Here is a 22,989-nt window from a genome sequence, read left to right on the forward strand (position 1 = left end):
TTTCCAACAAAAATATTGGTTTTCTCCATATTTTTCATAACAGGAGAAAAAGGACCAAACAAATTTTTTACAATATCTTCTGAGCACACTGATACCCCATATGTGGGGGGAAAACTACCGTTTGAGAGCATGTCAGGGCTCAGAAGGGAAGGAGCACCAACTGAATACTGAAGCTCAATTTTGTCTGGAATAGATTGCGGATGCCATGTCACATTTGGAAAGCCCCTGACATGCCAAAAACAGTGGAAGTTCACAGAACTGTATAACACTGGAAAGAGTCAATGGAAAATTACAATTTTTTTCTAAAATGTTGCTTTAGACCCAAGTTTTTAATTTTAAAAAAGGATACGAGGAGAAAATGGAACACACAATTTGTTATACAATTTCTCCTGAGTACACAGATACACCATACGTGGGGGAAAACTATTTTTGAGGCACAGTGCAAAACTCAGTATGAAAGAGGCGCCATACTTTACTGCAGATTTTACTTTTATGCTTGCGGGTGCCATCATCCACTGGCAGAGCCCCTTGAGGTGCCAGAACAGCAAAAAAAAAAAAAAAAAAATCAGTGACCCTATTTTACATCGCTCAGTTAATTCATCTAAGGGTGTAGTGCTCATATTGACACCACGGGTGTTATGAGTGGGTCACCGATGAGGAAAACAAGACCAAGCTAAGTCACAGAAAACCAGAGAGGTTGGTAACTACGCGGATTGCAGACCACTGATCCTAACCACACAACTAACAGCAGCCATGGAGCGTACCTACGATGATTCGAGACACCTCGTCACAGCCGGAGGACTAAATAAGCCTAAAGCAAGAAAAGGGGAAATCTAAACTGCCCCAGAGCAGACCCCAAAGGAATAGACAGCCCCCACACATGTATTGACGGTGAGACAAGATGAAAGCACAAACACAGGTAGGAAAATAGGCTGAGCAAACGATGGGGCCCACACTAACTAGAAAGGACAGGAAAGGAAAGATACTGTCTCCAATCACGCCAAAAAATCCTGCAAAAATGTCCAACACTTCTGATAGCAAAAAAATACCCTGAAGTCACTAGACTTCTCCCACTATATCAGCACTCTGGCATATTCTGAGAACAGAGCAAAAAGAGGCCAATCTAATAAGGGACAAAAAGCAAACTAGCACATACAATGACATAAGAGTGGAAATTCAGCACAGCCCCAGCCGGGGCTGGCTGACCACACAAAAAACTGAATAGACCAAACCAAATCAAATGTGAGCATTAGCAGAGAACAACTTAGCTTGAGAAGGCAGGAACTGAGCTGGAAACTAAGACGTCAGGAGGCAGGAAAAAAATCACCAGCATGGGAATAGGGAGTCGGCTGTCTTAAATCCAGTCTGAGACTCCAGATGTCCACTCCTCATCATCATTATCAAGTGGCAGGTCTCTGTTAATTAGATCAGCTTCATTACCTCCTGCCACCACCAGAGGGAGCCCGGAAAGAGAACTCACAACTCCTCTGTCAGCACAACCAGCTCCCTCACCAGAAACCAGAGGCAGACCAGAAAATGAGTTCACAACACACGGGTGTGTTACAGAATTTTATTCCATTGGGCAGTGAAGAAATAATTTACATTTTTATCACAAAAATTTCATTTTATCTCCCAATTCTACATTTATACATTGGGAAACTGGTACAAAATGGCACCAAAATTTGTCCCACAATTTCTGCTGAATGTAGAAATACCCCATATGTGGCTGTGGAGCACTCCTTAGCCATATCGAGAGACTCGGGAGGAATGGAGCGCTATTTGCAACCTGGAGAGCAAATTTTCCTAGAATAGTTTGCGGACTCCATATACAGGGCCCCTAAGTACTAGAAGGGCAGAATTCCCTCTCAAGTGACCCCATTTTGGAAACTTCACCCCTCTGGAAATACATCGGCAGGTGTATTGACGATTTTGATTTCCAAAAACAAGCAGCAGTGGAAATTTGGAAGTTGCTGAGTTAAAATTACAAACTGCCGTTTTATTGACCAGTACGTTATAGTGACCAGTATAAGTTATAGTGACCAGTATAAGTTATAGTGACCAGCATGTTATGCTATGTCCAGTTCATTCCTCTGGAGACATGCACCAAAAAATTAGGCAGGTTTTCGATGCTACAGAAATGCCAAACATGTGGACGCTAAATATGGTTTTGGCACACTGGGGGGCTCAGAAAGAAGGGGGCATTTGGATTTGGGAGTGTAGAATTTGCTGGATATCTTTTGGGGTACGAGAAGCTATAGCGCTTTTCCAGCAGCAACATGGAAGCCCCTATATTTCCATCATCAGGTGATGGACCTGAGTGGAGACTTGCTATTTTTGTGGACTGAGTTGAAGAATTTAATGGGAAGATTTTACATAACGTTTGGGATCACATTTTTCCGATGCGCTACAGAGACTTTACATCAAGGTTTACAGTACATCTAGATCTCAGTGACGTGATTCAGATGAAACCCAGGAGGGATCCACTTACTGTTAACGAGGCAGCAGAGTTGCACTGGACTCCGTCTAGCCTCTGTCCAGCAGTTTCCTTCTTTTCAACAGTGCACAAAACTGATATTTGTACCCATTCCAAATTCCCTCGACTTTGACTAAAGCCCCAGTTCCAGTCGCTGAAAAACAGGTCCAAAAGCAACAGGCAGCCTCCACCATGCCTCACGGTGGGGATGCTGTTCTGGTGGTGATGCACATTGCTTTGCATCTTTTGGAATTATGGTCAATAAGTTCAATCTTGCTCTCATCAGACCATAACACACTTCCTGCTTTTGGTCAATGAGATGGAGGTTTTGGCAAACCTGTTATGATTGGGTCACCGAGGAGGAGAGAAAGCCCAAGCTAAGCCACAGAAAACCAGAGAGGTTGGTAACTAAGCGGATTGAATTCATCTATGGGTGTAGTGATCATATTGACACCACGGGTGTTATGAGTGGGTCACCGAGGAGGAAAACAAGACCAAGCTAAGTCACAGAAAACCAGAGAGGTTGGTAACTAAGCAGATTGCAGACCCCTGATCCTATCCACACAACTAGCAGTAGCCGTGGAGCGTGCCTACGATGATCCTAGACGCCTCGGCACAGCCGGAGAGCTAACTAAGCCTAAAGCAAGAAAGGGGAAATCTAAACTGCCCCAGAGCAGACCCCAATGGAATAGATAGCCCCCAAACATATATTGTCGGTGAGACAAGATGAAAACACAAACGCAGGTAGGAAAATAGACTGAGCAAACGATGGGGCCCACACTGACTAGACAGGACAGTAAAGGAAAGACACTGTCTGCAATCACGCAAAAAACCCTGCAAAAAAGTCCAACACATCTGATGCAAAAATACTGAAGTTGCACAACTACACCCACTATATCAGCACTCTGGTATATTCTGAAAGCAGAGCAAAAAGAGGCCAATCTAATAAGGGACAAAAACAAACTGGCACAAGCAGTAACATATGGACAGTGATTCAGCACAGCCCCAGCCGGAGCTGGCTGACCCACACAATACTAAAATAGACAAAACCAGATTAAATGTAAAAAGAATAGCAAATGAACACTTAGCTGAACATGCAGGGACTGAGCTGGAAACTAAGAGGCAGGAAGAAAATCACCAGAAGGGATAGAAGGAGTCGGCGGTCTTAAATCCAGTCTGAAACCCCAGATCTCCAATCGTCGTCCTCACTATCAGGTGGCAAGCCTCTGTTAATCAGATCAACTCCATTACCTCCAGTAACCACCAGAGGGAGCCCAGAAAGAGAACTCGCAACCCTACTGTCAATTTGACCAGCTCCACTACCCTTCAGTAGTAACCAGCAGGGCTGCCACTAGGAATTTCGGGGCCCCATACTGGCAAAATTTTCGGGGCCCCCTTTAGACTCCGCCCAGGCTCCATCCAGCCCCGCCTCCACCACTCGAACTGTCCACAGTCCCACCGCTCTCTGTTGGATAAACTCCACTTCTCACCTATCACACATTAACAGTTCCCATCACCAGGTCACACATATAGCCAGCAGCTTTTGCTTTGGCCAAAAGATTGTTTTAAGTCGCCACCATAACAGGGTAGACACTTTTGGCCAGGCCCTACTCTACTGTAACCTATTAAATATTTGTTAAAATATGCAATACAATTTAGGTATATTTTTATTTATTTTTCAATTTTTTAAAATGACCAATAATATCACATACAAGGAACAAATACCACCGCACCATGTCCAGACCACAACTTACCACCACATACAAGGAACAAATACCGCTACACCATGTCCAGACCACATATTACCACCACATAGTGACCTATAATAAGACATACAAGGAACAAATACCGCCATATCATGACCAGACCACATATTACTACCATAGTGACCGAATAATATCACATACAACGAACAAATACCACCGCACCATGAACAGACCGCAAATTACCACCACAAAGTGACCAAATAATAGAATATACAAGGGACAAATACCACTGCACCACGCCCAGACCACATATTACCACCACATGGAGACTGAATACTACAATACTGACATTAATTAAAAAAACATAATACTATGACCATAAGAGACATTATACACACAAGATCTGTACTTAGTATGCAGTGTCTGTGTACAGGTAATATAGTGATCAATGACATTATACACAGGAGCTCTGTATATAATGTACAGGTAACACAGTGATCACCGGTGACATTATACACAGGACCTCTGTACATAGTGTCAGTGTACAGGTAACACACTAACTCACCAGTGATGTCTCTAGGTGAAGTCCTTCATCTTTGTTTTTCATCTTTCATCCAGCACAGATCGCCATCACGTCTTCCAGCCAGGACTTGTCTCTGCAGGAAATAACACAGTTATCTAGAGCTCCGCTTGCAGAACACATTACTTATTTTTTCCCAACTTCTACATTACACCACATGAAGAAAAAAAGGCGACATAGTGTCGCTCTGCACAGTAACAGGACCGCCCCCCCATTTACAACAGTATCCTCAAGAAAATAAAATACATCACTGCAGTAATAATATCCCTTAATTAGCCCCTATGGTAATAATATCCCCCATCCTGACTCCCGTGTGTCTCATTTTTGACTTCAGCCATATGTTCTCCCATCCCACCCTCATCAGTATCCATTCTGCCCCATATGATCTCCCTCCTGACCAATCTGTCTAAATCGTATCCATCCTGCCCCATGACCCTGCTCCATCTATCTCCAATCATGCCCGGTGTCTCACATTCTGCCCCCTCCTGTGTCTCACTGTCACATTCTGCCCCCTCCTGTGTCTCACTGTCACATTCTGCCCCCTCCTGTGTCTCACTGTCACATTCTGCCCCCTCCTGTGTCTCACTGTCACATTCTGCCCCCTCCTGTGTCTCACTGTCACATTCTGCCCCCTCCTGTGTCTCACTGTCACATTCTGCCCCCTCCTGTGTCTCACTGTCACATTCTGCCCCCTTCTGTGTCTCACTGTCACATTCTGCCCCCTCCTGTGTCTCACTGTCACATTCTGCCCCCATGTCCAGCATTCTGCCCCAGTGTCTTGCATTCTACCCCCAGCGTCCACCATTCTGCCCGCAGCGTCCACCATTCTGCCCCAGCTCACAGCCTGCCCCCATGTCCAGCATTCTGCCCCCAGCGTCCAGCATTCTGCCTCAGTCTCCAGCATTCTGCCCCAGTTTCGAGCATTCTGCCCCATGTCCAGAATTCTGCCCCAGCGTCCAGCATTCTTCTGCCCCATGTCCAGCATTCTGCCCCGTCTCACAGTCTGCCCTCATATCCAGCATTCTGCCACCAGCGTCCAGCATACTGTCCCCAGCGTCCAGCATTCTGCCCCATGTCCATTCTGCCCCCAGTGTCCAGCATTATGCCCCATGTCCAGCATTCTGCCCCCAGCGTCCAGCATTCTGCCCCATGTCCATTCTGCCCCCAGTGTCCAGCATTCTGCCCCATGTCCAGCATTCTGCCCCCAGCGTCCAGCATTCTGCTCCCAGCATTCTGCCCCTAGCGTCCAGCATTCTGCCCCCAGCGTCCAACATTCTGCCCCCAGCATTCTGCCCCCAGCGTCCAGCATTCTGCCCCCAGCATCCAGCATTCTGCCCCCAGCATCCAGCATTCTGCCCCCAGCGTTCTGCCCCCAGCGTCCAGCATTCTGCCCCCAGCATTCTGCCCCCAGCGTCCAGCATTCTGCCCCCAGCATTCTGCCCCCAGCGTCCAGCATTCTGCCCCCAGCATTCTGCCCCCAGCGTCCAGCATTCTGCCCCCAGCAGTCTGCCCCCAGCGTCCAGCATTCTGCCTCCAGCATTCTGCCCCCAGCATCCAGCATTCTGCGTCCAGCATTCTGCCCCCAGCGTCCAGCATTCTGCCCCCAGCGTCCAGCATTCTGCCCCCAGCGTCCAGCATTCTGCCCCCAGCGTCCAGCATTCTGCCCCCAGCGTCCAGCATTCTGCCCCCAGCGTCCAGCATTCTGCCCCCAGCATTCTGCCCCCAGTGTCCAACATTCTGCCCCCAGCATTCTGCCCCCAGCGTCCAGCATTCTGCCCCCAGCATTCTGCCCCCAGCGTCCAGCATTCTGCCCCCAGCAGTCTGCCCCCAGCATCCAGCATTCTGCCTCCAGCATTCTGCCCCCAGCATCCAGCATTCTGCCCCCAGCATTCTGCCCCCAGCGTCCAGCATTCTGCCCCCAGCGTCCAGCATTCTGCCCCCAGCGTCCAGCATTCTGCCCCCAGCGTCCAGCATTCTGCCCCCAGCGTCCAGCATTCTGCCCCATGTCCATTCTGCCCCCAGCATTCCTGCCCCATGTCCAGCATTCTGCCCCCAGCATTCTGCCCCCAGCGTCCAGCATTCTGCCCCCAGCATTCTGCCCCAGCGTCCAGCATTCTGCCCCCAGCATCCAGCATTCTGCCCCCAGCGTCCAGCATTCTGCCCCCAGCATTCTGCCCCAGCGTCCAGCATTCTGCCCCAGCATTCTGCCCCCAGCGTCCAGCATTCTGCCCCAGCATTCTGCCCCCAGCGTCCAGCATTCTGCCTCGAGCATTCTGCCCCCAGCGTCCAGCATTCTGCCCCCAGCATCCAGCATTCTGCCCCCAGCATCCAGCATTCTGCCCCCAGCATCCAGCATTCTGCCCCCAGCATTCTGCCCCAGGCCCCCTGGATAGCCGCTCTCAAAAAAAAAAAAAAATTCTTCTTACCTTGTTATCTGGCTGTGCTCCAGCGGCGAGGCTCCCTCCCTCTCCTAGTCCCACGTGGCACACTGACTGAATGAGGAAGTGGAGGAGCAGAGCAGTGTGTGACGTCAGGTGAGGGCGGAGCTGTGGCTGGACCATTGTGCAGGGGGGGATTTCGGCGCTGGCTGGACCATGGTGCGGGGGGGGGCCTGCCCGGGGGGGCCTGGCAGGCGCTGAGTCTGAATTTAAAATAAAGCTGCAGAAGCCTGTATAAAATGTAGGGGGGCCCCAGCGCGGATCGGGCTGCCAGCATGGTCGGGCCCCCCTAATCACCGGGCCCCATACACATGTAAGGCCTGTCATGCCCTGATGGCGGCCCTGGTAACCAGAGGTAGGCCAGAAAGCGAATTCACAACACAAACCACAGCAGCTTCTGGATGCTTTTCTGTGGGAAAAAAAGGATTCCATCTTACCACCCGACCACACAGGCTGGACAAATGAAGAATACAGGAGACTCATGTCACATGCAGGACACAGCCAGGACTGGACAGAAAATCCTGCAGCGCCTTTAATGTTGCAGTCAGCCTCTTGGCAGGCTCCAGGACAAATTTTCTTCTCTTTTCATCAACTTTTGGAGGGACTTCAAGTTTTAAGTAATTCTAAGTAATGTCAATACTGTGCCAAACATAAGCCACTTCTTGGGGGCGTCTTCAGTTTCTTCCATTTTAGATCTTATGCCTGGGAATTACTTTTTGTATTATTCTCCTGACTGATAAGTTTAAACAAGGAGATCTCTTTGCTGTGTTGTCAACTGTTTATGGATCATGGAAACTAAGAAAATATTAGGAAAATCCACTTAGAACAGCGAAACTTTCCATGGGGTTAATTGGAATTGCAGAAAATGATGAAGGCCGTGCACTGACTACTATGTGACAGAAGAAAAGATGTGATTGGCTATATCAGAGCACAACCACATCCCTAATTATAAGAGGTTGTTCACACTTATGAAACCACATTAGTTTTGCTTAGTTACATTAAAGGGGAAAAAAGTTCTGAAATTATTCTTCTTGGTAAGATTTTTTTTTTACATTATTAAAACCTGGAATTTCAATAAAGGAGTGTAGATTTCATATATCCACAGCATAATATATATACATATATACACTACCATTCAAAAGTTTGGGGTCACCCAGACAATTTTGTGTTTTCCTTGAAAACTCATACTTTTATTAATCTAATGAGATGCCAAATGAATTTATAATCTAGTCCAGACATTGACAGGTTCGAAAAAAAGATTTTTATTTGAAATAATAATTTTCTCCTTCAGACTTTGCTTTCGGCACAGAATGTTCCTTTGCAGCAATTCCAGCATTGCAGGCCTTTGGCATTCTAGCAGTTAATTTGCTGAGGTAATCTGGAGAAATTTCCCCCCATGCTTCCAGAAGCCCCTCCCACAAGTGGGTTTGGCTTGATGGGCAGTTTTTGCGTACCATACGGTCAAGCTGCTCCCACAACAGCTCAATGGGGTTGAGATCTGGTGACTGCGCTGGCCACTCCATTACATATAGAATACCAGCTGCCGGCTTCTTCTCTAAATAGTTCTTGCATAATATGGAGGTGTGCTTTGGGTCATTGTCCTGTTGTAGGATGAAATTGGCTCCAATCAAGCGCTGTCCACAAGGTATGGCATGGCGGCGTTGCAAAATGGAATGATAGCCTTCCTTATTCAAAATCCCTTTTATCTTGTAGAAATCTCCCACTTTACTAAAACAACCCCAGACCATCACATTACCTCCACCATGCTTGACAGATGGCGTCACTCTTTCAGCATCTTTTCAGTTGTTCTCTGAAAAATGTTCTTCTGTGCGAACCAAACACCTCAAACATAGATTTGTCTGTCCATAACACTATTTTCCAATCTTCCTCTGTCCAATGTCTGTGTTCTTTTGCCCATATTAATCTTTTCCTTTTATTAGCCAGTCTCAGATATGGCTTTTTCTTTGCCACTCTGCCCTGAAGGCCAGCATCCCGGAGTCGCCTCTTCACTGTAGCTGTTGACACTGGCGTTTTGCGTGTACTATTTAATGAAGCTGCCAGTTGAGGACCTGAGGCGCGTCGATTTCTCAAACTACAGACTCTAATGTACTTGTCTTGTTGCTCAGTTGTGCAGCGGGGCCTCCCACTTCTCTTTCTACTCTGGTTAGAGGCTGTTTGTGCTCTCCTCTGAAGGGAGTAGTACATACCGTTGTAGGAAATCTTCAGTTTCCTGGCAATTTCTCGCATGGAATAGCCTTCATTTCTAAGAACAAGAATAGACTGTCGAGTTTCACATGAAAGTTCTTTTTTTCTGGCCATTTTGAGAGTTTAATGGAACAAACAAATGTAATGCTCCAGATTCTCAACTAGCTCAAAGGAAGGTCTGGTTTATAGCTTCTCTAATCAGCCAAACTGTTTTCAGCTGTGCTAACATACTTGCACAAGGGTTTTCAAGGGTATTCTAACCATCCATTAGCCTTCTTACACAGTTAGCAAACACAAAGTACCATAAGAACACTGGAGTGATGGTTGCTGGAAATGGGCCTCTATACACCTATGAAGATATTGCATGACAAACCAGGCGTTTGCAGCTAGAATAGTCATTTACCACATTAACAGTGTATAGAGTGTATTTCTGAATCATTTATTGTTACCTTCATTGGAAATAACTGTGCTTTTCTTTCAAAAATAAGGAAATTTCGAAGTGACCCTAAACTTTTGAACGGTAGTGTATATTAAAAAACATCAGGTATCTGTTCAATTTCTATGCAAACTGCATGCAGTAAAGAGACAATTCAAATGTGTGTTTGGTTACAACATAAAAGAAAACGAAATCCAAATAAAGGACAACAGAACAATAAACTTACACACAGATGTTTCCAGTGAAGTTAATGTGAGGACATCGGTGAGGTTTACACATGACAGCAACCACAGCAATCTGCATCAAAAAACAAAAATATAATTGCACACAGGAGCAGTATTATAGTAGTAATATTAATTCTTGTACATAGGGGCAGTATTATAGTAGTTATATTTTTGTACATAGGAGCAGTATTATAGTAGTTATATTCTTGTACATAGGAGCAGTATAATAGTAGTTATATTCTTGTACATAGGGGGCAGTATTATAGTAGTTATATTCTTGTACATAGGGACAGTATTATAGTAGTTATATTCTTGCACATAGGAGCAGTATTATAGTAGTTATATTCTTGTACATAGGGGCAGTATTATAGTAGTTATATTCTTGTACATAGGGACAGTATTATAGTAGTTATATTCTTGTACATAGGGGGCAGTATTATAGTAGTTATATTCTTGTACATAGGGACAGTATTATAGTAGTTATAGTCTTGTACATAGGGGCAGTATTATAGTAGTTATATTCTTGTACATAGGGACAGTATTATAGTAGTTATATTTTTGTACATAGGAGCAGTATTATAGTAGTTATATTCTTGTACATAGGAGCAGTATAATAGTAGTTATATTCTTGTACATAGGGGGCAGTATTATAGTAGTTATATTCTTGTACATAGGGACAGTATTATAGTAGTTATATTCTTGCACATAGGAGCAGTATTATAGTAGTTATATTCTTGTACATAGGGGCAGTATTATAGTAGTTATATTCTTGTACATAGGGACAGTATTATAGTAGTTATATTCTTGTACATAGGGGGCAGTATTATAGTAGTTATATTCTTGTACATAGGGACAGTATTATAGTAGTTATAGTCTTGTACATAGGGGCAGTATTATAGTAGTTATATTCTTGCACATAGGAGCAGTATTATAGTAGTTATATTCTTGTACATAGGGGGCAGTATTATAGTAGTTATATTCTTGTACAAAGGAGCAGTATTATAGTAGTTATATTCTTGTACATAGGAGCAGTATTATAGTAGTTATATTCTTGTACATAGGGGGCAGTATTATAGTAGTTATATTCTTGTACATAGGGACAGTATTATAGTAGTTATAGTCTTGCACATAGGGGGCAGTATTATAGTAGTTATATTCTTGTACATAGAGGACAGTATTATAGTAGTTATATTCTTGTACATAGGAGCAGTATTATAGTAGTTATATTCTTGTACATAGGGGGCAGTATTATAGTAGTTATATTCTTGTACATAGGGACAGTATTATAGTAGTTATAGTCTTGCACATAGGGGACAGTATTATAGTAGTTATATTCTTGTACATAGGCGGCAGTATTATAGTAGTTATATTCTTGTACATAGGAGCAGTATTATAGTAGTTATATTCTTGTACATAGGGGGCAGTATTATAGTAGTTATAGTCTTGTACATAGGGGGCAGTATTATAGTAGTTATATTCTTGTACATAGGAGCAGTATTATAGTAGTTATATTCTTGTACATAGGAGCAGTATTATAGTAGTTATATTCTTGTACATAGGGAGCAGTATTATAGTAGTTATATTCTTGTACATAGGATCAGTATTATAGTAGTTATATTCTTGTACATAGGGGCGGTATTATAGTAGTTATATTCTTGTAGATAGGGGCAGTATTATAGTAGTTATATTCCTGTACATAGGGTGCAGTATTATAGTAGTTATATTCTTGCACATAGGAGCAGTATTATAGTATATTCTTGTACATTGGGCCAGTATTATAGTAGTTATATTCTTGCACATAGGGGGCAGTATTATAGTAGTTATAGTCTTGCACATAGGGGGCAGTATTATAGTAGTTATAGTCTTGCACATAGGGGGCAGTATTATAGTAGTTATATTCTTGTACATAGGAGCAGTATTATAGTAGTTATATTCTTGTACATAGGAGCAGTATTATAGTAGTTATATTCTTGTACATAGGAGCAGTATTATAGTAGTTATATTCTTGTACATAGGGGCAGTATTATAGTAGTTATATTCTTGTACATAGGGGCAGTATTATAGTAGTTATATTCTTGTACATAGGGGCAGTATTATAGTAGTTATATTCTTGTACATAGGAGCAGTATTATAGTAGTTATATTCTTGTACATAGGAGCAGTATTATAGTAGTTATATTCTTGTACATAGGAGCAGTATTATAGTAGTTATATTCTTGTACATAGGGGCAGTATTATAGTAGTTATAGTCTTGCACATGGGGGGCAGTAGTATAGTAGTTTCTCACCCCACTGGCTGTACGGATGGGCTTCGCCTTTAACTTTGGCACAAGAACTTTGCGGTACTGCGGAGGAACAGCAGCAATAATGTCCACGAGCCGAGGCTGAGCAGACAGTCCGTATTTGGCGGATGTTTTGGTCTTCAACCTGCATTTAAAAAAAAAAAAACACTGAGCGTTGGTTGTTGGTTGGAGACGCACACATTGAGTCCTTCAGGAAACGATGAGTTTTTTTTTTTAATTATCCGCGACGGCTCAACTCCACATCGTCAGCCTCGGAGTAGCTGCGGGGATAAACACAGAGCGCACCGACAAGACGCTCTGCACACAAATCCAATTACACAGCACGACGTTGCGCCTTCATCAAACACACAGCACTTTGAACATGCGCCTCCTGATAGCCCGGCTCCGAGCTCCAGCTGCTCCACTAATACAGACGACCACGGCACTTCCCAAGGTGGCACAAATTGCTATTTAGAAAAGTTTCGGAGGAGGAGGAAGAGAGCAGAGGAGCCATCAGAAGGAGAGAAAATGGCACGCATGCCCCCAGTGAGGGCAGAGAAAATATCACCGCCACGTCTCGCCACCGGAGAGGACGTCCGCATAGCATGTGATCTGTCCGTCAATATTTATCGCTTCTAAAGACAGACGAAAACTTAAAAAGTAAACGAGCACCGCATCTACAAAACCGTGTGACGGGATCCGCAGCACAGTCCTCCTCTGAAATACTCTGTGCTGCTGGGCCTAATGGAGAAGGCAGAAAAAAAGTTAAATCCTATCTAACTTTATACCCGAAAAGTTGGAAAAACTTCTGGAGGACTGTGCACCAACACGTACGACATGGCTGCTCATTGCTACTATTATCGGTCCTCAGTAACAATGGTGGACAACATGGTTTTATGATATATCTGATGTTAGTTATAAGGACAAATTGGGTTTTGAGGCCATTTAATAATGGAAATTACATTAATTTGGCTCAAGCGGAAAAAATAAAAATTTATTATGTTTGCAATAACAATGCCGCCATCTGCTGGAGAAAGATTGGAAGTAATGAAAAAAAAGTAATGGTAAAAGCGCCATCTGCTGGTGAAAGCGGGGAAATTCATAAACAAGTGTATACTATTAGAGGCGCCATCTGCTGGTGAAAACAGCAATTAAAAACTCTATGTAATGATACATCTGACATCTGGTGGTTAAAAATGAGAAATAACAAACATGTAAAAGTAAAGGTAGCAAATATTCTGTATTAATAGATTGGAAAAGAAACCACAGGATAAACTGCTTCATTTCCCATCATTCTCAGACACCAGGTCCTGGCACCAGTCCTCAATCTGCAGGTTATAATGGTGGCTCTCCCCACCCACATCTCTCACTTCTCACCCTTTCATCCTTACACTGTTCACCTCCCCTCCGGTCTTGATGTCTCCATCTACAGACTCTTTTCGTCCCACTACACTACATACATTTTCCTATCACCTTCCCTACATACTAAATGCAACCTGTGGCCATTTTTGTTTTCTGTGCTCTCTTCAGTGCACTGACTGCTGAGAACACCTCCAGAGGACGGAGGGATCTTCAGTGCACTGACCGCTGAGAACACTTTCAGAGGGCGGAGGAATCTACAGTGCACTGACTGCTGAGAACACCTCCAGAGGATGGAGGAATCTTCAGTGCACTGACCGCTGAGAACACTTCCAGAGGATGGAGGAATCTACAGTGCACTGACTGCTGAGAACACCTCCAGAGGATGGAGGAATCTACAGTGCACTGACTGCTGAGAACACCTCCAGAGGACGGAGGACTCTTCAGTGCACTGACTGCTGAGAACACCTCCAGAGGGCGGAGGAATCTACAGTGCACTGACTGCTGAGAACACTTCCAGAGGGCGGAGGAATCTTCAGTGCACTGACCGCTGAGAACACTTCAGTGCACTCATCCAAGGCCAGGCTGATGGATAGGCAACGTAGGCACCTGCCAAGGGTGCTACCTCTATCCACATGGGAGGACTGTGGTGCCCATACTACAGAGGGGGCTACGGTGGACATATCGGATATTGGGGAGCTGTTGTATCAATATTGTATAGAAAATTACACTAAAGTTAGTAATGCATCATACACAAAAGAATGAACACCACAGGGAAGTGCCTGTCCCTATGCTGACCTGTCAGCGGAGGTTGGAGCCCTAGGACCTGCGCATTGGCCCCCCCACTCCTCGACGGCTCTCCCCGCTCCCCCTATAGGGCCCTATAGGGCAGGGTGGTGACTAGGTGTTAAACAGGTAGGTGAGAAAGAGGAGAAGTGTGAGTGAGGTCTTCTTGGATTTCTTTCCAGGTGCTCTTCTCAATTGAGATGTGTATTATAGTAAATGATCTCTATGTAGAGAGTTATATTCTCCAGCACCCGCATCACCAAACTCATCTCACGGGGTTGTTTTTAGATAAAGATAAATTTCAAAAACTGACCGTCACATCCAAGCATAGTGTGAACAGGGTCTTAACCTAGAGTCACCAACTCCTATACACTCAAGCAAAAAAGGAAGCACACTGTGCAGTGTGCTTCCTTTTCTGCTTGAGTTTAGATATAGATAAGGCCTCCCCAAAAAGACAAAAAAAAAAAAATAGATATTAAGCTGCTATACATTTAGAAAACATTATTGGATATAATCACCTCCGCACAAAACCTCTCACAATAGTTCACACACAGGTGGAAAAAAAAAAAAACACCCCCTCAAAAAAAGACAAAAACTCTGGTGTGTACAAGTGCACAGGGGATTGTCCCTGACCACCATCATGGTACATTCTGTACATCTTATGTTCAAGATAAGTACTCCATTTTTTCTATCGTACTCCTGATGAACCTCGGAAGAGGGGAAACGCGTCGAGTTTATATTGGAGCTGTATCTGGTGACAAATGGGTTAAATAACCCCTTCCTATGGTGTCTTTGCATGGTCATGTGGATAGATTGAACGTACCCTCTTGAGACTTTTCAAACCATACTGTCTATGAATGAAGGGTTAAATTGAATCTCTGATCTGTTATCTATCAGGATATTGTTGGAGAGAGGGATCATCCAACCTCCCTCTTGTATTACTACATGATCGTGAGGAACAGCTGGGGTGCACTTCTACATCTTTAGGTTACATAGTCCTTGATTGAATAGATTTTTTTTTTTTTTTTGGAACTCTCATAGACGACGTATCTTGGTATGCTGCATAATGTGTAAGGCTATGTGCACACGGTGCGTATTCTGTGCAGAATTCACGAAATCCGCAGGTCAAATCACCTGCATTTTTCCTGCAATTTTCCACCTGCGGATTCCTATAGTGGAGTAGGTGGAAAACTGCACAAAAGAAGTCACATGCTGCTTTTTTTTTTCTGCGCGGAAAAATCCGCAGCATGTGCACAGCGGTTTTTTTTTCTCTTAGTGTTTAATGGTACTGTACATCACCTGCAGTTCTGCTGCGGATCCGCACCGTGTGCACAGGGCCTTAGAGTCTATGGTGTGGACGTACTGTTAGGCTGGGTTCACACGTAGCGGAACTCTCTGTAGCATCGCTTGGAGACCTGATCGACAGGTTGGTCACACTCGTCAAACATAGTGTTTGACGAGTGTGACCAACTTTTTACTATGCGGCATCAATAGTAAAAGATAGAATGTAAATAATAATAATAATAAAAAAAAAAAAATAGTGTTATTCTCACCTTCCAATGTCCCGCGCAGCCTTCCAGCTTCTCTCCACGCTCCCGGTCCCAGTAATCCTGTGACAATTACCGCGATGACGTCCATTCTCGCGGGATCGCGACGTCTCGCGGTCATTCGGATGACATCGCACGAATGACTGCGAGAACGGACGTCATCGCTCGCAAAGGCTGACTGGGACCGGGAGCGTGGAGAACGGCGGGAAGGCTGCGCGGGACGCCGGAAGGTGAGAATAACAATATTTTTTATTTTAAATTCTATTTTTTACAGGGATATGGTACCCAGAGCCCGGAGGACAGTCTCCTCTCCTCCGGACCGTGGGTACCATCCGCAAATGTTCTTACTTTTCGCATGCTGTGCACAGCCACATGCAGAAAGTAAACAGAACAATGCATTCCTATGGGTGCGGGATCGCCGCGATTCCGCGAAATTAATGAGCATGCTGCGGTTTTTTACTGCGAAGCGATTCCGCCGTGGTAAAAACCGCAGCATTAGCGCAGCATTGCGGAATCCCATAGGAATGCATGGGATGCTTATTTTTCGCGGCAAAACAGCTGCGGAAACATGAAAAAAACGCCACGTGTGAACTCAGCCTTAATATACAGGCCAGAAATAATTGAACAATTTTATCACCATTTTTGGTATTAAGAAGTACTGACAAATTGCCATACAATATAGGCACATTTTGAATTTTTTTGTGCTCTGATGTGGTGCACCACACCAGAGTTTTTGTCTTTTTTTGAGGGTTTTTTTTTTTTTATGGGGTTTTTTTTGCACATGTGTATCAGTGAGTTGTGTATGAACTATTGTGAGAGGTTTTGTGCTGAGGTGATTATATCCAATAATGTTTTCTAAATGTATAGCGGATTAATATTTTTTTTTTTGGTCTTTTGGGGGGGCCTTATCTATATCTAAAAACAACCCCATGAGATGAGTTTGGTGATGCGGGTGCTGGAGAATATAAATCTCTAGAGATCAATTACTATAATACACATCTCAATTGAGAAGAGCATCTGGAAAGAAATCCAAGAAGACCTCACTCAGACACTTCTCCTTCTCACCTACCTGTTTAACACCTTGTGACCACCCTGCCTATAGGGCCCTATAGGGGGAGCGGGGAGAGCCGTCGAGGAGTGGGGGGGCCAATGCGCAGGTCCTAGGGCCCCAACCTCCGCTGACAGGTCAGCATAGGGACAGGCACTTCCCTGTGGTGTTCATTCTTTTGTGTATGATGCATTACTAATTTTAGTGTCTTTTTTTGTGTAATTGATCATTAAAGGTTTGATACTTTTAGCAGGAATATATGAGATAACTGTGAACTCTTTGACTTAATCTCATGAAAATATTTTTCGATACTCTGATTCAATACTGTATGGGCAGCTGTGGTGAGGATCATGCCACTGATCACTGCACTACGCTTTGCTCTTATAGTCAAGTACTTACAGTGGTTCTGGTGATGTATTCATGTACTGATGATGATTTTTGTTTCATATCCATGTACCAATAATGGTTTTGGTGAGGTATTCATGCTGTGAAGAGGATTTTGGATTTGTATTATGTACTCATGGTGGTTCTGGGGACCTTTTCATGTACTGATGATAGTTCTGGTGATATACAGGGGGGGGGGGGGGGGAATAAATATTTGATACACTTCCGATCTTGCAAGTTTTTCCACCTACAAAGAATGGAGACAGGTCTGTAAATTTTATCGAAGGTACACTTCACCTGTGAGAGACAGAATCTAAAAATAAAATCCAGAAAATCACATTGTAGGATTTTTCCATAATTAATTTTCATTTTATTGCATGAAATAAGTATTTGATCACCGACCAACGAGCAAGAAATCTGCTGTCACAGACCTGTTAGCTTTTCTGTAAGAAGCCTCCTACTCTGCACTCATCTGTATTAATTGTACCTGTTTGAACTCTTTACCTGTATAAAAGACACCTGTCCACACAATCAATCACACTCCAACCTCTCCACCATGGCCAAGACCAAAGAGCTGTCTAAGGACACCAGGGACAAAATGGTAGACCTGCAAGAGGCAAGACAATAGGTAAGCAGTTTGGTGAGAAGACAACAACTCTTGGCACAATTATCAGAAAATGGAAGAAACAGAAGAGGACTGTCAATCTTCCTTGGTCTGTGGCTCCATGCAAGATCTCGCTTTTTGGGGTAAGAATGATTCTGAGAAAGGACAGGAATCAGCCTAGAACTACACAAGATCTGGACTAAGACCTGAAGCGAGCAGAAACAACAGTCTCAAACATTACTGATAGTAACACACTACACCGTCATGGATCAAAGTCCTGCAGGGCACGCAAGGTCCCCCTGCTCACGCCAGCACATGTCCAGCTCCATTTGAAGTTCCCCAATGACGATTGGATGATCCAGAGGAGGCATGGGAGAAGGCCATGTGGCGAGATGAGACCAAAATTAAACTTTCTGGTAGCAACTCCACTCACCGAGTTTGGATGAAGAATGATGAGTACAACCCCAAGAACACTGTCCCAACCGTGAAGCATGGTGGGGGAAACATCATATTTTGGGGGTGATTTTCTGCAAAGGGGACAGGATGACTGCACTGTATTGAAGGGAGGATGGATGAGTCATGCATCGTGAAACTTTGGCCAATAACCTCCTTCTCTCAGTAAGAACATTGAAGATGGGTCATGGCTGGGTCTTCCAGCATGACAATGACGCGAAACACTCAGCCAGGGCAACTAAGGAGTGGCTCCGTAAGAAGCATTTCATGGTCCTAGATTGGCCCAGCCGGTCTCCAGACCTGAACCCAATAGAAAATCTTTGGAGGGAGCTGAAACTCAACATTGCCCAGTGACAGCCCTGAAACCTGAAAGATCTGGAGAAGATCTGTATGGAGGAGGGTGCCAAAATCCCTACTGCAGTGTGTGCAAACCTGGTCAAGAACTACAGGAAACGTCTGACCTCTGTGACTGCAAATAAAGGTTTCTGGTCCAAATATTAAATTCTATTTTACTATTGTATCAAACACTTATTTCATGTAATAAAATGAAAATTAATGATGTAACAATCCTACAATGTGATTTTATTTTTAGATTCTGTCTCTCACAGGTGAAGTGTACCTACGATAAAAATTACAGACCTCTCCATTCTTTGTAAATGGGAAAACTTGCAAAATTGACAGTGTATCAAATACTTCTTTTCTCCACTGTATTCATGTACTGATGATGGTTCTGGTGATGTAATCATGTATTGATGGTGATGAGAGTGACCTGTTTATAAAGTGATGATGGCTCTGGTGCCACACTCATCTACCACTGATGACTGATGTCCTATTTACATAAGGATGATAGATCCGAATAGTGACGAATACATCACCAGAACCATCATCACTACATGAATACATCATCAGAGCCACTATAAGTACATGTATACATCACCAGAACCACCATCACTACATGAATACATCACCAGAACCACCATCACTACATGAATACATCATCAGAGCCACTATAAGTACATGTATACATCACCAGAACCACCATCACTACATGAATACATCACCAGAACCACCATCACTACATGAATACATCATCAGAGCCACTATAAGTACATGAATACATCACCAGATACACTATCAGAACAGGAATACTACGAACCCAGAAGCTCCATCAGTTTTGTTGCAAGCTGTATTTTTTGCATTTCGGAAGCAAACACCATCAGACTTTTCCTATTATCTACAGGGGATGTAATAAGTCACCAATTTTCTAAGTAAACCTATTTCTAAAAGGTGCTATTGATATGAAATTGTAACTCTAGAGGGTATGGAGCCACTGCACCATGGGCTAGGCTTACCCTCGAGGGGCGTAACTACGTGTCTACCAGGCTGGACACACTTCTTCACAAGCAATACCAACGTCTGGCAAAGACGAGACTCCGGACTTCTCCGCACCAGAAACTTACCTGGTTTCCATCAAGGGTGAGCTGAATTTTTTCGTTGCTAGTTCACCAAAACAGTTTGTGCTGCCCCTGCACTGACCCCTGAAAACACTTCCGAAGTGCAGGTACAGAGGAGCTGTGCAGTTACCAATCGTGCTTATGTTTCTGGGCTTCTGCCGTCTGCAGGCCACTTACTGATCATGTATAGGGCTGTGTTCACACCTGCTCTCCTGTATATCTGAAGCTCTTTATCCTGTGGGTGGAATGTGAATCCCGGGCCTCGTTCTCACCGCTGAGGTTCCTGTGATGCGGAGTCTCGCACCTTAGTTACTTCTTGTACTTACTACGATCGTCCTCCTGCGGTTGCTTGTACTCGTTTCTTATATTTACTTTTTAGACAGTTTTTCTCTCGGACGACGGTCCGCGGTCGAGAACCGAAACCTCAAGCTGTGACCATGTTTATACCATCAGAGATGTTCACGTTTAACAAAAATAAAATTTGCAAAAATTCTTGTGCCTGTGACAATGAGAAAACACATCCTCCTCCTCCTCAACACACACCGTCCTCTCCTGCTTCCTCCTCCACACGCACCGTCCTCTCCCGCCTCCTCCACACGCACCGTCCTCTCCCGCCTCCTCCACACGCACCGTCCTCTCCCGCCTCCTCCACACGCACCGTCCTCTCCCGCCTCCTCCACACGCACCGTCCTCTCCCGCCTCCTCCACACGCACCGTCCTCTCCCGCCTCCTCCACACGCACCGTCCTCTCCCGCCTCCTCCACACGCACCGTCCTCTCCCGCCTCCTCCACACGCACCGTCCTCTCCCGCCACCTCCACACGCACCGTCCTCTCCCGCCACCTCCACACGCACCGTCCTCTCCCGCCACCTCCACACGCACCGTCCTCTCCCGCCTCCTCCACACGCACCGTCCTCTCCCGCCTCCTCCTCCTCCGCACGCACCGTCCTCTCCCGCCTCCTCCGCACGCACCGTCCTCTCCCGCCTCCTCCGCACGCACCGTCCTCTCCCGCCACCTCCGCACGCACCGTCCTCTCCCGCCACCTCCGCACGCACCTTCCTCTCCCGCCACCTCCGCACGCACCTTCCTCTCCCGCCACCTCCGCACGCACCTTCCTCTCCCGCCTCCTCCGCACGCACCGTCCTCTCCCGCCTCCTCCACACGCACCGTCCTCTCCCGCCTCCTCCACACGCACCGTCCTCTCCCGCCTCCTCCACACGCACCGTCCTCTCCCGCCTCCTCCACACTCACCGTCCTCTCCCGCCTCCTCCACACTCACCGTCCTCTCCCGCCTCCTCCACACGCACCGTCCTCTCCCGCCTCCTCCACACGCACCGTCCTCTCCCGCCTCCTCCACACGCACCGTCCTCTCCCGCCTCCTCCACACGCACCGTCCTCTCCCGCCTCCTCCACACGCACCGTCCTCTCCCGCCTCCTCCACACGCACCGTCCTCTCCCGCCTCCTCCACACGCACCGTCCTCTCCCGCCTCCTCCACACGCACCGTCCTCTCCCGCCTCCTCCACACGCACCGTCCTCTCCCGCCTCCTCCACACGCACCGTCCTCTCCCGCCTCCTCCACACGCACCGTCCTCTCCCGCCTCCTCCACATGCACCGTCCTCTCCCGCCTCCTCCAAACGCACCGTCCTCTCCCGCCTCCTCCTCCTTCACGCGCACCGTCCTCTCCCGCCTCCTCCTCCACCAGGCGCACCGTCCTCTCCCGCCTCCTCCTCCACCAGGCGCACCGTCCTCTCCCGCCTCCTCCTCCACCAGGCGCACCGTCCTCTCCCGCCTCCTCCTCCACCAGGCGCACCGTCCTCTCTCGGTGCGGTCCTTACTTGTTCAGGTTCACGTCCTTCCCTTGCTCGTGAGCCTCCAGCAGCTGCTTGATGACGTCGGCGATGGTCATCATCATCAGCTCGGCATGGCTGACTCCTCCTGTGAGGGGACGATACAAGACGATGACACCGGTACAGTAACGAGACCCCGACCGAGAGGAGCGCCTGACACTGGTGTCATTCTCAGTCCGAGGCCGGGCAGATCAGAGTGGAAGGTCTGTTACAATATATCGGCGGAAGGCCAGCGTCTGTGAGCTGAACACAACGGGGACACACAGCTCCTGTCCTGATGGTTCGTTACACTGTGTCGGTGCATTAAATACATATCAGTGCGCGCTGTGGACGCTTACAAGCTCGTGGCCTGGATACAACTGGAACAAACCCTCAGCTGTGAAGTGTGAGCGGATGTAAACACATGAAAGCTCGCAATTAAGCTCACAGTTTAACCCCTTCCCCTCCCGTCATGGGAAATACACATATGATTAGTACAGGAGGTAACGCAGCTGTCCTCACCTGCTTTCTTCTTGGGCTTCATCTCCGGATGAGGCGGGTGTACTCACAACCCACGAGTCCTGCTGCTGCTGCGTGGCCGAGCAGTGAAGCAACTTCCGGCCTGTACGGAGCGCAGCAGCCGGCGCAGGCGGTGACGTCACGACCATGTGACCAGACTCCTGCGTGTGTGGGGAGCTAAGACTGGAGGCGGCGATGAGAGCAGTGACCACCAGAGGGCGCAGTGCCATTGTGGATATAGCACAGTGTAGGGCTCCATGTGATGATGGGGGTGGTAGTCTGTATTGATTTTTTTTTTTTTCAGTTTTTTTTTATTTATTTTTTTTATCATTTTTGTTTTAACCCCTTCACCCCCGGACGATTTTTTCATATATATTTTTTTAAATTTTTTTTTTTTCTTCATAACTTTTTTTTTTCCGTCCCCGTAGCCGTTCGAGGACTTGTTTATAGCGGGACAAGTTGTACTTTGAAATGACTCTATTTTATTATTTATTTTTATTTTATTATGCGATGCGCTGGAAAGCGAGATAAAAAAAATCCTACGGCGTTGAAATTGCAAAAAAAAAAATGCAGTTCCACAATGGTTTTTAGTGTTTTTTATTTCTCATGTTCACTATACGGTAAAACTAACCTGTCGATATGATTCTCCAGGTCGATACGAGT

General features: G+C 45.8%; 1 protein-coding gene across 2 annotated transcripts in view; it reads right to left on the bottom strand.

Moving 5' to 3' along the window:
* ELP3 (elongator acetyltransferase complex subunit 3) overlaps nucleotides 1-22,519 on the bottom strand; it is a 134,091-nt gene extending 111,572 nt beyond the window's left edge. The window contains exons 1-4 of one of the 2 annotated variants that reach the window (XM_073586336.1): nucleotides 22,330-22,494; nucleotides 21,817-21,916; nucleotides 12,349-12,487; nucleotides 10,065-10,135 (exon numbers count right to left, since the gene is read on the bottom strand). In XM_073586336.1, coding sequence (XP_073442437.1) covers nucleotides 10,065-10,135; nucleotides 12,349-12,487; nucleotides 21,817-21,916; nucleotides 22,330-22,351 — 332 coding nt within the window. In that variant the 5' untranslated portion in view covers nucleotides 22,352-22,494. Of the gene's footprint in view, nucleotides 1-10,064; nucleotides 10,136-12,348; nucleotides 12,488-21,816; nucleotides 21,917-22,329 lie in introns of both variants that reach the window. The other variant, XM_073586335.1, reaches the window with a different exon arrangement.
* Nucleotides 22,520-22,989: the final 470 nt, after the last annotated feature.

This window comes from Dendrobates tinctorius, unplaced genomic scaffold (genome assembly GCF_039654945.1).
Source record: "Dendrobates tinctorius isolate UK_male_01 unplaced genomic scaffold, ASM3965494v1 ptg000093l, whole genome shotgun sequence".
Classification (NCBI taxonomy): Eukaryota; Metazoa; Chordata; class Amphibia; order Anura; family Dendrobatidae; genus Dendrobates; species Dendrobates tinctorius.